Source organism: Perca flavescens, chromosome 7 (genome assembly GCF_004354835.1).
Source record: "Perca flavescens isolate YP-PL-M2 chromosome 7, PFLA_1.0, whole genome shotgun sequence".
NCBI lineage: Eukaryota > Metazoa > Chordata > Actinopteri > Perciformes > Percidae > Perca > Perca flavescens.
The window spans coordinates 27633206-27651568 of record NC_041337.1 but is presented as its reverse complement, the minus strand read 5'-3'; the positions used below and the strand labels follow the sequence as shown (position 1 = coordinate 27651568).

Sequence of the window (18363 nt, the reverse complement as noted above, 5' to 3'; positions counted from 1 at the left end):
GCTGTTATGAAAGGATGGATTAAAAATTGAACACATAGAATGGAAAGCTGTACTAAGATCAATACAGTCATTAGCACTGTTGAATACCTTGCGCGCGAAAATCAGGTCTGGTGACGTAAAGGGGGCGGGTTAACTTGTAACAAACGACTGTGCCCACCATAGACAGTATAAAAGCGGAAGTGAGCCATTTTCCCGTCAAAATAAAAGTATATTGATGGCTATAACTCCTTTCACTCCTTTTGCGCAGCTATTTGATTTATCAAGACGTAAAGTCTAACTTCAAAAGAATGTCCCAAAGAAAGGGATATGCAACAAAATGTAAGTTTATAAATGATTGCATCACTTCAAAGCAAATCAGACAACAAAAAGATCAAACATTATACAGCCAGGGAATATTAAGGGGAAATACTATTTAAAAGTAATATAAAATACTTTAAGCAAGAATGTATTACTTAAGAGTGCATTTAAGGCAATATTAGCGTTGTGGAGTTATGTCTGGCAATGCAAGACTAAGGCAATAATAACACAAACGTGTTAAATAAAATGTGTGGAAAAGAGTATCTCTGCACTTCGCAGCTCCCAAATACCTAGGCCACCATCTAATACTGCTCATCCAACTTCTGCCACATTTCTATGCATAGCTTGTAACAAGTACCACATTTTGTCATAGACCGTATGGCATTGAAATACTGTGAAAATGATATGTTATAAGAAAAACAACTAGGTGTAATTAAATTCTGTCTCATGTTAAATTAAATTATTTTTTAGCTGTATTAATTGTGAAACATTTGACATGTTCCAGTAAGGACTTCTATTTTGAAACATCTATCCGGAAGTCCTATGTTTTTACTTTTGCTAATTTTGATTTAGCACATACTCAGGATCCCAAACAGCTAGTTAGCTAGCCGAAGGAGACTAGTATTTCTCCTTCTCACAAAATTGAGTCGACGATATGCTGTTTTTCAGATTATTAATGCAAATATACTACTCTCGTGTTCTCAGTAAGACTTTGGGATTTACTCCTTGCCTCCCAAACGCCGTGTTGTGAAGAAACACAAGCGGTATAAAAGAGCTAAACATACCGGCTGTGCCAGCAAATTGTAGCTGGCTAACAGTAGCTAACTAGCTTCGCGAGTAGCTACAGCAAGTAAGGCGGCTGGCTAGGCAACCATTACTGTAGAAGCGGCTTCAGACCGGCGGCTGTCGAGCTACCTGTGTCTGTCAGCTGCCATAATAGGTAAGATGGCATAAGTTTTCTACGTACTGTTTCTTTATTATAGAGTGGCTCAGAAGTTTGACCTCATTTTTGGCTAGCAACGGTTAAACTTGTAATGCGCATTGTCAACGTTAAACTATAACAAGGCATCTAACGTTAGTTCTGCCCATCTTTCAAAGTTAGCACGTTAGCTAGCTGATATCTGAAACGTTAACTACTTTACTCTGTACTTTTATGTCAGAGTACCGTAATACTATTAATATTGTGCCTTTCTCATACCAATTTTACAATATAATGCACTGCTTTAGCAGTACAAAACTATATTTAAAATATAATCCGAAAAAGAGCTTTTAATAGTAAATATGGCTGACATTTTACTCCCTAAATAAAGACATGATCTGTTGGTATTCTTAAAGCTGATTGGCTCTGGGGTGGATCAGTCAAACCTTCCTGAAAGCTGATTGGATGTGCCCGTTTTGTTGTGGCTAGCCTTGATAGTAGTTGCCAACAGTTTATGAAATAAAGTCGAGAATAATCTGCAGATCATTTTTCTTAACGTGTGTCTATTGACAATACATTGATCTGTGCATTTAGCTATTTGGATTGAGTGAGTCTTGTGAGTTGAGGTATGTGAAGGAATGTTTACACTACAGGTGATAATGAACATAGCCCAGCCTAATAACACTTTGCAGTAAAATGCAACACAAGACAGATGCTTTGAATGGCTCAATAAGTTCAAAGCATGGTATTTAGGACTTAGTTTATGGCTTTAGATTTAGCTTAGCCCTGTAAATATATAATGATCACAAGGGGAAAATAAGATGTTAAGAAAACAAGCTAGATAAGAATAAGATATTACTACACAATCAAGATAACAAAAGCAAACAGCAAAATATTAGCAAGGGCAATGTCATGTATGAATCATTACAGAGTGCTATCCTCAAAGGGTGATATAATGGCATAACGTTTTCATATACTACTGTAGCACCATCAAATGCTATACCTTTTTGTATATTTATTATTATTTACAGTCTGACGACAACACTGTTTTCTCATACAAATTTCCTTTTAAACCAACAGGAGGTAAAGTGTGATTGGTGGCCTATGAGGAAGCCACGTCGAAAAGGCCAGGTGGCCGCAGGAGGTGGAGCTGATGTCAAGAAGTCCAATGGGGCAGTTGGCGGGCGTGGGGGTGCCCGCCAGCGATCACCATCCCCTTACAGCCTCAAAGCATCTCCGAGCAGAGAAACCCTGTCTTACTCCCAGGCCCAGAAGGTGGTAGAGGTGGAACTGGACGGTAGGCTTCACCGCATTTCTATTCTGGAGCCCTTGGAGGTCATTACTGAAGATGAGATGATGGCTCAGGACATTAGTGAGTGTAACAGTAACAAGGAGAACAGTGAGCAGTCATCATCTCCCACCAGCAGTGCCCAAACAGTCCGCAAAACTGTCTCACTCAGAGGCCGCAGGAAAGACTCCAAATGTCCTCCTGTCAAGTCGCCACGACCTTCCAAGAACCACTGCCCCAATTCTCATCTACAAACACCTGAAAAGTTGAACACATCACACCATCAGCACATGACCCTCCCTGAACCTAAGTTTCATGTGCTAGAAACCTTTACGCCGGTCGAGGCACCTCCTCTGCCTACAGCATATTACCGTTACATTGAACGCTTAGCCGAGGAGCAAGAAGCTGAGGCAGAATATGACTTGGACGAAGAGGACACTGCTTGGCTGGAGATGGTCAATGCTGGCCGGGCGTCAGAGGGTATTTCAGCTGTCACACCAGACACCTTTGAGCTGCTGGTTGACCGGCTGGAGGAAGAGGCGTACCGGGAAGCCCGCAGCCGGACGCCCTCTCAAGGTGCTATTGACGACGATGCCTTCTGCTGCGTGTGCCTGGATGATGAGTGCCTTAACAGCAATGTCATCCTCTTCTGTGACTCCTGCAACCTGGCTGTTCACCAGGAGTGTTACGGTGTGCCCTACATCCCCGAGGGCCAGTGGCTGTGCCGCTGCTGCCTCCAGTCCGCTCAGAAACCTGTTGACTGTGTTCTATGTCCGAACCGTGGCGGAGCCTTCAAGCAAACGAGTGACGGCCGCTGGGCGCATGTGGTGTGTGCCATCTGGATCCCTGAAGTCTGCTTTGCCAACACAGTATTTCTGGAACCTGTGGAAGGTGTCAATAACATCCCCCCAGCTCGCTGGAAACTGACCTGCTACCTGTGCAAGCAGAAGGGCCGTGGTGCATCAATTCAGTGCCACAAGGCCAACTGTTACACTGCGTTTCACGTCACATGTGCTCAGCGTGCCGGCTTGTTTATGAAGATTGATCCTGTGCGAGAGACAAATGTTAACGGGACCACGTTCTCTGTTAAGAAGACGGCATTCTGTGAGGCCCATTCGCCACCAGGACAGGAGGCTGTCTCCGATGAGGAGAGTGAAGGAAGAGTGGTAGGCAGCAGAGGTAGGGCTAGTAGAGGAAGGAGTGCATACACAGAGGGCCCTAAAACACCGAAAAAAGGCAGGAAGTCTGAAGATGATGCCAAGATGGATAAAAAGAAAGGAAAGAAGAGCACAGAGTCAACAGCACAACACACTGCTTCACCACAAGTGACCGTGCCACAGATACCCACAAGCAGGTTTGATTTTATTTTATTTTGAATACAATAAAATGTTTTGCATCTGTTGTTCAACATAAATTATACAATTTTTGGATTTGATACTAACCAGTTTAAATAAGTGTACAATTACAAGAAACCATTTTCGAATAGAGATGCCTGAACTGATGTCAGTCATGTTGATAGTAAGACCGACCTGCATCTATCTCTGTCTCTCAGGCTGAATATCATCTGTAAAGGAATCATCTTTCAGAGGAAAAACCAATTCATGCAGAGGCTGCATAACTACTGGATACTGAAGCGTCAGTCGAGGAATGGTGTGCCGCTGGTCCGGCATCTGCACTCTAACTTCCAATTCCAAAGGAATACTGAAGAGCTCAGGGTAAGGACCAGTACTATATCCTTAGTACTTTGTAACTATTTTTGTACTCTGATGTAGGCCTGGGCGATATGGCCTAAGAAAAAAATCCCTGATTGAGGGGAGCGTTGGCGGATGTTAAGGAGAAAAGCGATTTTCATTTAAACAAATCGACGTTAACTAAACATTCGAGTTAATCGATAAAATCGATTTATCGCCCAGCCCTACTCTGATGATAAAAAATGTGTGATGGTATTCAATTTTTTTTGCCATTGTCCTAACAAACAATTCCTAAACTTCATTGATTGCCTTTGAATACATCTCTGATAGTGTTTATACAATAAAGCAAAAAAAAAAATGTGTTTCACTTTGTAGCCTGAGGTGGATGAGAAGGTTTCTGCTGCAAGAGAAGCACTGAGATATTGGCAAAAGCTGCGGCATGATCTTGAAAAAGCCAGGCTGTTGGTGGAGCTCATCCGCAAGAGGGAGAAACTTAAACGAGAACAGGTAACATGCATGGATTAATCTCAACATGCTCACAGGCATTTTATTTTCAGGCTTGTTAATTCATCCTTTACCCTTTGAAAGCATGAAGTTTAATGTACACAATACAGAATTTTGAAGCTGAACTACTGAAGATCTAAAGTACGTAAATTACAGGTATTTCAAATTCATTTAAAGGTGTTTACCAATGTAGTCTGAAGTTCTGAGGTATTTGGATGGTCACATTTTTCTTTGCCTGTCTTATAGAGTAGTAGAGACATTGCCATCTCTTTTTCACATGATAGTATCCCCTAACCACAACTGAGTGGCAAAACAAACAGGTGGCTACAATAAATGGGCTGTGCTGTGTGACCGAGAGAAAAGTAAACAAATACCTTTTTAACCTCTTAGCATTCCTCAGGATGTTCAGGGGTAGATACAAGGTCAACAGTTGAGGCTGGTAACCTAAATAATAATTAAAATACATTTGGAGTGTGTGTATAAGTGCTTAGAACATTATAATGGAAGTAAATGATGGCCATTATCATGTCTCATAAATTGTTGCAGCAATCTTTGGCTTGATATGATTTGCTGTACAGGTTTTACGCTAACCATTTTTGACCACTTGAGAAATGAAAAAATGTCCCTCCAAAATACCAAAAACACCAAGACCTTGTCAAACACCATAAAAATGATTCATTATCAAAAATATTTGACATTTGGAGATTTTTGTAAGAATTGCATTTTTCAGCAGTTGGATGCCGTACTTATGTTCTAGAAACTGCTTAGAAACTCAGTTTATTATCAATCGACCTAAAGCCTTGCATCTCTGAATGCCCTAGGTCTGTAGTTTGTGTTTTGTAAAGTTCTGTAAGGCTGTGGTTAACCTCAAGGTCACAACATGTCATTTATAGAGTGAGATTGCTTTGAAAATGGCCAAATGCCAGTTCCCTCACTAAAATGTAGCCTAACTTTGGAGCATATTTTTAGCCCCCTTCCGGACAAGCTAGCATGTCATAGATTTCTTTGATTGTTTTATATGATACCAATATTTTTACTCTAGCTTTAAAACTGAGACCGCTACAGCCTTCGAAAGACAGTATGTCGGACGGGCCATCGGATTGTTAAGAGGTTAAAAGAGAAAGCCATCAATTATACCGATGATGTAATGGACTTCCAGTGGTTTGTGGATGTTGAATTCTGACCAGATAAGGGCTTCATGTGATATTTTGCAGACATTCTCCTTAGAGAAATTTGCTTGCTTCTCTTGTCTTTAGCCTTTGGGCAGTTTGTAAAACCTTTATGGCTGCACCTCCCACATATGGTGACATCACATGCATATCATCTGTCAACTGCAGGTCAAAGTTCACCAGGAAGCTCTGGAGATGCAGTTGACCCCTATGTTGATGCTGCTCCGCTCCACTCTGGACCAACTACAGGAGAAGGACACAGCCCAGATCTTTGCACAGCCAGTCAATATCAAGGAGGTCAGACATTTCACTGTTACAACTCAAGTTGCCAAAGACCAGATGTATGCAAACAGGTTATATAGAGTAGTATATATGAAGTGGGAGGGCCCTATGTTTTTCCCCATTACGTTTTCTCATTTCAAATATTTCTTAAAATTAGAGTGGCAGTAGCTCAGTCCGTAGGGAGTTGGGTTGGGAACCAGAGGGTCGCCGGTTCAAGTTCCAAGTACGGACCAAAGTACAGAGTGTGAATTGGTACAGAGATGCCAGTCCACCTCCTGGGCACTGCCAGGTGCTCTTGAGCAAGGCACTGTACCCCCCCCCCACCGCTCAGGGCACTGGTCCAGTCCACTCACTCTGGTGTGTGTGTGTGTGTGTTTCAGGGCTGTGTGTAGTAGATTGTAATTTCCCCGCTGGGGATAAAAAAAAAAAAAAAAAAAAAAAAAAAAAAAAGTACTTTCCCTCTGTAATAACAATAAATTAATTTCAGTATTAAAAAATAATCCCAAACCTGCAAACTAGTTATTTTTCGGTGAAAATCGCCGTTTTAAATGGGAAAATGTCATCCACATGAATCATGTAGATCCAAAGAGTTTTATTTTGGGGGGTGTCCGAGACCCGGTGCTGCTAATACGGCACCGTTACCTACTGGACTTCAGTGATTTCGGTGCCTTATTTAGGTGCCACTTAAATGACTGCACTTCTTTCTGATGCTCCGAAAACGGATGTTAGAGGGAACGGAAACATCGGCGCACAGGACGCAATATTTTTTTTCCCCACTAGGGCCACGCCAAGACCCGCCCTTCAATAGCATTCACACGCTACTATTGGCCAGGCGTCCATGCTTACATGTACAGGTCCTATCCCCTGACCAACCGCTGTGTTTTAACCCAAACCTAACCTTAACCACTCAAGGTCAAATGCCTAACCCCAACCAATCGAACTGCTACGTAGGGCGGGTCTTGGTGTGGGATTCGTAATTTTGCCCACGGGACACTAGTTAACATTACACCTGGCAGCAGGTAATGTTAGTCTACCGTTAGCAAGCAGCTGGAGTAAACGCAGTTAAAATGCCAACAGCTAAACGGTGTAAAAATGTGTCTGTATTTCACTGTAGCGGATTGTAACACCAGACTGTAGCTGCCGTTGTCTGAAAAACACAGACTCCGCCTCGCCAGCCTCGTGGTGCATTCAAAGTTATGGTAAAATACCCTTTTCCCATTCAGTGGAGGTATTTGTCATTTAACAGTAATTTGCTGGTGAAATAAGTTGTTATTTCAGCCCTTCTGAGTTTGCAGGTATGACACAGGCTTATAACTTTGAAGAACCACATATTTTCTAATAGTTCTTAATCTTTTGTATTTAATTGGGAGAGGTTAATGTCCAGCAAAGCTCTTAAAGTGCTCAAATTGTGAAGCACGTAACATTGTCTTTGGAATAAATGAATGGGGCTTTTACTTCCAGAACCAGTCCAACCAAAATAGCACCTCTTCTATTTAACTTTTTCACCTTTTGCATTTCCACTAATTTGTATTCATCTGCTAATTAGTGCTGGGCGGTATGACCAAAAATTTGTAACAAGGTATTTTTTAAGATTCTGGAGGTTTCACGGTATATCACGGTATTTTCTTTCTTTTGCTTGAGTGGGCCTTTTATATAGGTTTATAATGGCTTATTCTACTGTCAAGAATACATAGAATATCACAAAAAACATTTTAATGTCATCATGTTTACTAAAAGCTTTGATTACTAAAGGGTTTCCTTGGCTCCACAACCTTACACAATAAGGTTATATGAAGGAGAATGCATGAAACGGTTACAGATTCAAAACTATTTTTATTGTGCAAACTGCAAAGTAGTGAAATAAACTTAAATCAAATGAATACGCATACAAACTACTTTAACATTGTTTCCCTTTCAAAACAAAATAGTTGTAAGATAGTTGTATAAACACTAGCCTACCTTGGCCACAGGTAAGTTAGGTTGTTGCAGAAAAGTGGGCGACTAAACGTAGCTCCGCTGTCAGCCTCCTTCGGTGTTTGAATAATGTTAGTAGGTTGGCTGATGTATTTCAGTGAGGCAAGACATCTTAAATCCAGTGTTTTAATCCTTGCTCTGAACCCATCTTTTTCCCGTCTTTCTCAACGGTCTGTAGCGGGACCGTAAGTGGATTGTTATTGTGTTCATAATGTTGCACCGCTGCATGCTTGAAATTCCATGTCTTTAACATTAGCACAGCCGAGCAATGTTAGAGCGACGGGCAACAACAGTGGCTAAATTATGTCCGATTATGTTCCTCTCTTGAGCATACGTTGTTCTGGTGTATCTCCGGTCTTTCTTCGTCCTCTAACTTTCTTCTCCGTTCTTGAATGTGCAGTAGCGACTGGAGCCTCTCCCAACTTAACAGACTACCTGGCTAGCTAGCAGCTATAATGTTACCCAACGTGCCGTCCGGCGGTGTAAATTTGTAAATGTAAAATTTCTGTCTCATGAACTTTTGGAGTAATGTCTTGTTCTCAGGTCCCAGACTACTTGGAGTTCATCAGCCATCCCATGGACTTCTCCACTATGCGCTCTAAGCTGGAGAATCATGCCTACTGCTCAGTGACCGACCTAGAGATGGACTTCAACCTAATGGTGTCCAACTGCCTCCTCTACAACAGCAAGGACACAGTCTTCCACCGAGTAGCACTGCGTCTTAGAGACTTAGGAGGAGCCATACTGCGCCATGCCCAACGCCAAGCCACCAACACTGGCCTGGACCTGAACACTGGCATGCACCTCTCAGATTCACTGCAGAAACGAGACTTTTACAGCTGCACCTGGGAGGATGGTGAGTCACAGTGTGGTTTTTCACACACACACACACACACACACACACACCCCTACCTTTCGTACTTTAGATAGGGGTCTGTATGTATCCCTCTCATATGATTTTAATACAAAATGCAGTATCTATGATCCAGTACAATTAAGAAACATTTCTTTTACGATAGGTTTGGTCTGTTTAACTAAGAAATATAATAATTACACAATAACACCTTAGATGAGTAATACAGAGCAATAATTTGTTGAAAATAGACCTCAATATTTTGTTGAAAATGTATATTTACCATGTCATGTGTCAAGTTAGTTGTCTGTTCCTACGGGTAACATGAATGTCTGCGCCAATGCTTCCTTCTTAAATGATGATGATAGCAAATTGGTGTAGGCACCAACAAATAGCAGTGTTCCATGTCCTATTTTGCATATTGCTCTTATGTTGAGATGTCAGGCTTTTGTGTCTATATAGTGGAGACTGACATTTTCTTCTGGGAAGTCTTAGGTTTGAATGAGGCAACTTGGCAGGAGAGGGTTGGGTCATATATTTTTACCTGTAATCATTTTGACAAGTTTTGGAACTGTGTTTTTGTATCCGTTTAGTTGTTTCTCTGACTATCAACTGACTGATGTGTTCATAGTTAACCCTCTGGGGCCTAAACCATTAATTCCAATCTTAATTGCCTGGTTTCCTTGTGTTATGGTTGTATAACCTCAACCCGGTAATGCTCAATCAATTTATATTAGGGCTGTCAAACAATATTTTTTTTGTCGCGATTAATCGCTGAATAGTTAATCGCGATTAATCGCATGTTTTATCACATGATTAAAATTTTGCATTTCAGAACAGTTTTTAAGTACATATTAACAATGGAAAGCAATTCTTACTAGTGTATGTTGATTGGGAATCAAATGAATGCAAAGAAAGTGACTTTATGAACTTGATTTTAAGATTTGTATTTGTTTATTATTTATTTATTTACTGTAAACAAAAGAAAAATGTGTGAATCTAGTCACACATTTGAATCTAGAGTCAATATTAGGGTTGGGTATTGTTTGGTTTGGATACCGGTGCTAAAGCGGTACTTTTAAAACGGTACCAGTGCCTTAACGGTGCCTGAACTGATACTTTTTAAGAAAGTTTAAAAAAAGGGTACTAAACAACAGTTGCCGACATTAAAGAACGGCTTGTTTATTGCTAAGGCCATATGGTCAAAATTAAATGATTTAATAATAATGTATTAACTATAACAATAACTGATTTCACTAGTAAATAGCTGTTGAACAACAAAAACAACCACCAGATGGGAAAAGGGCATTTAACAATAACTTTGAATGCACCACGAGGCTGTAGGTTAAACAGTTTCATTGAACGCACCGTCTGTGTTTTTCCGACAACGGCAGCTGCAGATTGTTACATCCCATACTGTCTATGGTTACATCCCGGTGTCGGAATCCTCTACAGTGAAATACAGACAAACTTTACACCATTTAGCTTTAGCTGTCAGCATTGTAACCGTGTTTAATCCAGCTACTAGCTAGCGGTAGGCTAACGTTAGCTGCTGTCGAGTGTAGTGTTAGCTAGTGTCACGTGCAGCAATGTTTCTGTTGCCTGTAACATCTGTTTCAGAGCAAGAAGCGCAGGCATATCAGTGGCACTGGAATGAGGCACCAAAATCCGCACTGCTATTCCTGCAGCAGCAGAATGTGTCATGAGGAAGTATGGCAAAGTGCGTCAAAGGGTCAAAATAGTAGCCCGTTAGGCACAACTCAAAGCCGAGTGAAGTAAAAATAAGTTAATAAATGGCGGCATGACATGTAGGAAAGGGCCGCAGGTCGGAGTCAAACCTCTATATTTACCAACTGAGCTATCCGGGCGTCCTCTTTCTCTTTTAATCAGTCTGTTATTGTTGTTGAAAGCTTATGAAGGAGCTTTCTCAGATATATATATTTTTTATATATCCTAGGCTATTTATTTTAGATAACTTTCATTTACTTGTGTTGCAGCTGTATATTTTCAAACTGGTAAAGGAAACCCTGTCTTTGCATTTTATTTTAATCACAATCTGTTTTTAATAAAAGAGCTTGTGAAAAGTGGCTTTGACTTAAAACTGAACATTTAGCCCACTTTGTAAAAATTTCAGAGCTATATATCGGCATTCAGCGTTAAGGCGATGCGAGGAAAAATTTGGGTGCACCTAAATTTTGTGCTGGTGCACCTAAATAAAAAAAGTTAGGCGCACCAGTGCAACCAAGGCAAAAAGTTAGTGTGGAGCCCTGCATGGTCTTAGCAATCAGGGGAAACAAACATACCCTGTAACTTACACAAATAAAAAAACAGTTTACTAAAGATTTTGTCCCAAAAAAGACCATACACAAAATGTTAGTTGTACCATCTCCAGTGCATTTGTTGTCTGCTATTAGACATCTACAGGCCATAATCACATTCGTGTACACCTCTGCAAAAGAGAATCTATGCATTATTTATTACATTTACACTATTATATTATTATTTTGGCTTGCTCGTTTGTTCTACGTGCTTATTAGCTAATCAGTATTAAACTCATGTTTGTTGTACCTTCATGGAAAAAGCACGCTAGCTTCACTCTTAGCCTAACTCTTTCCTGTTGTGTCCAGTTGACAGCATTCTGGATCCAGACAACCGGCTTCATATGACAGTGGAGGAACAGCTGAAGGAGCTGTTAGAAAAGCTGGACTTTGTCACCTCAATGAGATGCAGTGGCGCCCGAACTCGACGCATCCGCCTACTTCGTCGCGAGATCAACAACATCCGCTACAGGCAGGGCCAACACCCCCGCCACAGCCTTCACAATGGACATTTGAAGGAAGACGATGAGGACGAAGATGACGAGGAAAATGATGACAAAGACGCCAAGCCAGATACCAGCCTTTTGTCTTTGGACAAAGGTGGGTGATGAAAAGCACTGACCCTTCAACAGTATGAAATTGCCAATGCATGAACCTTTAAAAGCCTCTTTTTTTTTTTTTTTTTTTTTTTCTTCAATGAGACCAGTTGTGAACATAAGCTAACGGAACATTGTCCTCAGGTAATTGAGCCAGGGTCCCCCCCACGCACCAACCCCAACCACCCCACTGTCTCCAGTCTAGTAAGTAGGGGCCAACAGAGTCTCGTTAGCCATGGCTGCCTCACAACTACTCTCTCCCAGTGCACTCTATGTCTGCACCTCTTCTATACATCACTCTCATGGACTCACCACTCTCCATTGGCCACGTACAGTCATGCCATGTCATCCCACTTCTGACTACAGGCTAGTCCAGTCAAACAGTCTCTTGCTACTGTAGAGGAGTACAGCAGAACACCTGTGATTTGTCAGTTGAGTCATAAAATACTGCCATGTTACCATGTTGCTGGTGTACGGTTGTGAGAGCAAAGTTATTTATTCACTCGTCTTGATAAGGTTCTCCATATCTACAGAATATCTCAACTCCCTTTAGACTGTGGTTAGACTGTTTAAATGAAATGTAAACCATTATTAAGTGACACCATTTTCCAGTATGAACACTACACCACCACATCACACTACATACTAAATGGACATTCATTTGAAATAAACACTGAGTGAAATTTGAATTGAATTTTTCTCCTCTTATCTTCCAGAAGACCTCAAATCCACTTCGCCCCCGACACTGGAACCTACAGGGCCGGCTCCTCCTCCACGACTTGGGGGCGCACCTCTGGAGCCTCCCACCCTGCGACCAATCACAGGGGAGCCTCAGTCCGCCAGCTGGCCCTGCAAACGCCTAAAGATGGACGGTGACCTCTCAGACAGCACCACAGAGAATATGAATTGCACTAAAGCACAGGAGCGGCTTGCGCCTCCCATTTTGCACAGTGAAGGACAGGCGGTGGCCAACGGCTTACCAGAGCTCAGCACCCCCCCACGGCCCACCACTGGGGGAGTTGGACGACGAACCTCTGTATTGTTCAAAAAGGCAAAAAATGGAACCAAGTTGTTCAGAGAGAGAGACAATCCTTTGCTGAATGGAAAAGGGCAGCAGGACAACAATGCAAGCAATGCCCTAACAGCACCCAACTCCACAGCCAGTACCCCATCCACCACACCTTTGTCCACTCCATCCAAGACCCCACAGAAAAGCCCCGGACCCCCCATCCTCAATGAACAATGGACCCCCAGTCGAGACATGTGCTCAGATAGTGAGCTGGAGAAGACACCAAACCATACACTGGAAAGTGGTGAGAAGCTTTACTTAGTCCTGACAAAAGTTTAAGATCCTCCACTCAGGGCAGTGTTTTAGACCTTTTTTTAATTTAACCTTTATTTATCCAGGTAAACTGTTTGAGAACAACTTCTCATTTACAAACATGACCTGGCCAAGAGGCTACAGAAATAAATGAAAACGTACTCTACAACTAAACATATACATGTCATACACATAACACACAGAACAAGCAAATAAAAAAAAATAAAAGTAGACGGCAAAGAGAAAAAATAAAATGCTTAAGTATATGTGTATAAATATGATTCGTGTTTATCAGCAGGAACAGGAATCGACTATATTGTTTTGAAGATTAAGCTTAAAGGTGGAAATTGGGATCAGAGACATAAGTTTCTGAGTATTTTGTAGTGTGTTCCAATCATGTACTGCTGCAAAGCAGAAGGCATTGCGTCCAAAGGTAGTAGAAGTAGAGGGGGTACTAAACTTAATAAAATTACTTGATCTTGTGTGATAGGTGTTATGAGCAACATGAAAAAGAGATGACAAATAGAAAGGTGTCTTGCCCAAGATTGTCTTGTATATGAAGCAAAACCAATGATGAAGCTGCCGTGTGTGAAGGGAGGGCCAGCCCACCAGTTATACAAATCACAGTGATGAGTATGAAAAAGTGCATTAGTGGCAAAACGGATGGCTGAATGATAGTGTATCAAGTTTTTTTTAGAGCTGTTTGGAGCTATTCTGTAAATGGTATCGCCATAGTCCAAAAATGGCAATACTGTCATCTTAACAAGGATGCATTTGGTAGCATGAGTAAAGGAAGATTTATTGCGGAAAAGAAAGGCTAGTCTAGCTTTGACTTTAGTTTGAAGGTTCTTGATATGTGTAATAAATTACAAAGATTAATCCAACCAGATACCTAGGTATTTATATGTTTCGACATACTCTATAGCCATACCGTTCATGCAGGTGATTGTCAGTGGAGTCTCAGTAACAGGTTTTCAGCTGAAAATTATACATTTTGTCTTACTACTGTTAATACAGAGGTGGAGATTGTCAAAGAACTGTTCTATCAAGGTGAAGCTTAGTTTAAGATTAAAAGCTGCAGAGGTGAGAGAAGAACCAACTGAGTACAAAATGGTGTCATCTGCATAAAAGTGAATTTGTGAGGTGCCAGCAGCTCTGGCTATGTCCATGATGTAAATAAAAAAAAGGATTGGGCCCAGGATGGAACCTTGAGGCACCCCTTTAGAGATAAGTGGATCAGACATGATGGTTTCAGCCTTCAATTGCTGAACACGGTTGGTGAGATAACTGGCAAACCAATCACAGGCAGAGGTGGACAGACCAATACTGGAAAGTCTATGTAAAAGTATCCTATGGTCAACGGAGTCAAAGGCCTTGGAGAGGTCTATAAAAGTGGCAATACAGATCTGCTTACTGTCTAATGCTGTAATTACATCGTCAAGGACCTTTGTGGTGGCTGTTATGCACCCATGTCCCCTCCGAAAACCAGATTGCATATCGAATAAAATATGATTATTACCCAGAAAATCATTTAGCTGTTTTTGGACGAGCTTCTCAAGAAGTTAAATGTGCTGACTTTACATTTGTTATTAGCTACCAGTTAACATGTCAGACAGCAAATACATGTGAAGTGATGTATGGCTTGTTATGAGTGCAGTTGCAGCTGTTAAATTTGAAGTAATGTTAAATGTAGCTACATTCTTGCTTTCAGAACAGACATGTCCTCCCTTATCTTCAAGAGTTAAGAGCAGTCTTCAACTTATTATCTGTTTATCACATCAGGTTACCATCTTCTTGTTCTTTCTCTTTTGTGGTGAGGAAACTGATCCACATGCTACCAAATCTACAAAACCAACAACTGCCCAATTCCCTCTACCCTTACACCACCCCTGCATCCCCCATTATCTGTGATTATTGCTGTTTTGCACTGATTGTCGTTCTAGCTCTCTAGTGCTGTTTTAATTGCGACCGAGATGAGACTAAAGATATCTATGCTTAGATTGGTCCTATTCTCTCTAGTTTTCCCCTGGTTTTCTAAGATTGTTCTGCGATTCCTCTCATTTGCTTTCAGGGCTGACCAATGGCTTCAACAAGCACAAAGACGGCGGATCAGACTCTGAGTACAGCCCTTGTCCAGTCCTGCACAAAGAAATGTAAGACATGGTCTATCTGTTGTAAGCAGTTCTTTGGTTATTGTAATGATTGACAATACATTGACAATACAATGTGCTGTCTTACAGCAGCTCACCACCTAAGCGAAGCCTCGGGAAACCAGCTCTTTCCAAAGTTCCTTTTCTGGAGATAGTCAACGGAGACTCAGATTACACTGGTATGTCTTTTATTTAAATTTTTTTCAACTTCACCTGAATTTATATAGCTTTTTTTTCTGCTGTGCATTATTGTATGGCATTCTTTTTCCGTCGCCCCCGCTCACAAATGTGCCCTAAGCATAGGACATTTTGTGTTACAAATATAACACTATAACCTCATTGGGAATATGCATGCCTGAGTGTCTTTTATTGTATCAATAAAATGATTTCCCCGTCTGCTGCTGTTTTGCAGGCATCAGCAGCCAAATGTCTGAGGATGGGACGGAGCTGGAGCCTCTAGATCTGGTGTGGGCCAAGTGTCGGGGATATCCCTCCTATCCTGCGCTGGTAATCCTTTGTTCTAATATTACTGAAGCACCATTTAATATGAGCTGTCAACAAATGGCAGGGTTTCCCGCAGCACTTTGCAGCTTAGGCGGCCACCTGAGCAACACACGCTTGCCGCCTTAACTAGTTTAAAAAAATAAAATAAAATAAAAATGTATATGAACGATATCTACCATGTGACCAACGCCAGCCTCCCTTCTCTGCAGAACACATTCAAAATAAAAAATAACGTTGGTACTACCGAGGACAAATTCACTTTAAATCAAACCGTGCCAAATTTCGGTACCCAAGAGTGCATAAGCGCAAGCATATCTGACGTCTCTGCATCTTGACAGAGAGCGGAGCTCCGACTGCCTCAAGGGGTTATTCCCTTTTTAATTAAGAATTTCAATCTCATAGAACAGCTGTGTGAGAGTGCAGTGCTAGAAACAGACCTACGTTTCCTGTGAGATTGACTGTGCGTTTGTTCCAGATCATCGACCCAGAGATGCCTGAGGAGGGCCTGCTCCACAACGGGGTGCCCATCCCTGTCCCACCCAAAGAGGTCCTCTGTCTGGGGGAGCAGAGGCAGGAGGAGACCAACGAGAGGCTCTACCTTGTGCTCTTCTTTGACAACAAGCGAACATGGTGAGGGTCAAACAGACATGCCCAAATGTAGTGCAAGTGCTCCTCCTGCCACAGTGAGACCCTCAGCTGGCTGAATCATAACTCCTGAGCAAAGCTGCTGCTCTTAAAAACAGACAAATGGTTGTTTTGTGTTAATTTGAAAAAAAAAAAATGACTTTTTTTTTTTTTTTTTTTTTTTTGTAAATAAAATGTTTTGTTTATGTTCATCATATGTATATCTTTACATTGAACACATATTAATAGGTCCGAATGATGCAAATAGGTGTAAAGCATTGAAAGTGCTAATCATCAATCTGTGTCTTTGATACTGTAGGCAGTGGCTCCCACGTGATAAGCTGACACCGTTGGGTGTAGAAGACACAGCGGACAAGCTGCGCATAATGGAGGGCCGCAAGTCCAGCATCCGCAAGTCCGTCCAGGTGGCGTACGACCGCGCCATGATGCACCAGAGCCGAGTCAGCCACAGCCATGGCTTTGTGGCCTCCAACTACCTGTAGAGGGCAACGGTGAGCCCTGTGTGCACCCACAGACAGCCACTATGCATCTCTCTTTGGTCTTAAGGCAGCAGGTTGGTCTTACTGCGAGTTGAATTTGTATTCACACTGTGGTCTGAAGAGGTTGTTGCTCAGCACAGTGTCGTGGACTGTAGTCTGTTACCAAACCACTAGTGTCTGACACACTGAGCAGTGGTGTTTGCCTTTGTGTCGTTGTGGATGTGGAGCTCCAGATGTGAATGAAGTTACCTTTTGGTCCCCCGTTGGCTGCGGTCAGAAAGCGTTAAATCTCTGTTCAGGGGTGCATCGAGGTATCTGCTTACTCCACCTGGATGTGTTGAAGCTGAGTGTCTGGATCCAATTCAAAATAATTTCCCTCTATTTTGTATAATGCTACTGCCAAGGAATCAAATTGTCAGAAAAGAGATTTGACATGTTTATATGAAACACAGAAGACGTATGAATGGATCACTGCTATCTTTTATACAATAGCTTTTTACATTTTAATCTTTTACAAAGACAATTGTATATTATAAAGGCACACTTTGTGTACATATGTGTGTGTATTATTAAACCCAATTTAATTTAATGTTGCTGTTTTAAAATGCGTATTTCAATCAACCCAAAAGGGGCAAAGCGACGTGTATAATTTTAGAGATGAAATAATTCCTGATTTGCTGCAGTGTACTTAGCCTGTCTTTGATGTAATTTCTGTGTGTGTGTGTGTGTGTGTGTGTGTGTGTGTGTGTGTGTGTGTGTGTGTGTGTGTGTGTGTGTGTGTGCATTCAGAGCATACAACACAATGAGCCACTGTTCTTTGTATTTAAATTCTCTTTTTGATACAAAGAGAAATATTTTATTTATGGAAGACAGAACTATAGAAATAAAGTTATATTGGTTAAAGTTGAGAATTAAATCTTATTTAAAACAAATGGAGTGAGTTTTTAAAAACATGCAGCCAACATTTTAACAGCTGATTTCAAATGGTTTGATGTTGATTTTACTCAAGACCAACCGCCATCATTCACTGTTGACCCCCAGAAGATTCTATTTATTGTCAAGAGCCCCGTTTTATCAATGGGAAAAATACATCTTTATAAACTTGTACTACCTGCATATTTTACCTGCTCACCAAGTATTTTGTCTGAATCAGTATTTCCACATTGTGGGAAATAAATGCTCTATTAAAAATATTTTTGGGATACTTGACTGCAGATTTGTGTATTTTCTTTTTACGACCAAAAGTGAGAAGTTCTTGTTCTAGTAATATTTGATTATATTTTAAATGCTTTTCAAGCAGGAAGTCAGACCATTAGTTCAAACTCTCTTGAAGAGCTCTAGGTGTGGTGAAAGTAAAGTCCATTTAGTCCCCA

At 41.3% G+C, this 18363-nt stretch overlaps 1 protein-coding gene across 2 annotated transcripts; it reads left to right on the top strand.

The window, feature by feature from the left end:
* The first annotated feature begins 230 nt into the window (after positions 1-230).
* Positions 231-18199, top strand: brpf3b (bromodomain and PHD finger containing, 3b). 2 transcript variants are annotated; one of them, XM_028582532.1, is made up of 13 exons: positions 231-318; positions 2297-3858; positions 4057-4219; positions 4571-4702; positions 6037-6165; positions 8668-8980; positions 11605-11895; positions 12608-13204; positions 15284-15365; positions 15453-15541; positions 15775-15869; positions 16342-16496; positions 16810-18199. In XM_028582532.1, exons 1-13 carry the CDS (start codon positions 307-309, stop codon positions 16991-16993), a joined length of 3804 nt encoding a protein of 1267 aa, XP_028438333.1. In that variant the 5' UTR covers positions 231-306; the 3' UTR covers positions 16994-18199. The 2 variants fall into 2 exon arrangements, with proteins under 2 accessions (XP_028438333.1, XP_028438334.1); XM_028582533.1 differs by lacking the exon at positions 231-318 and adding an exon at positions 851-1237.
* Positions 18200-18363: the final 164 nt, after the last annotated feature.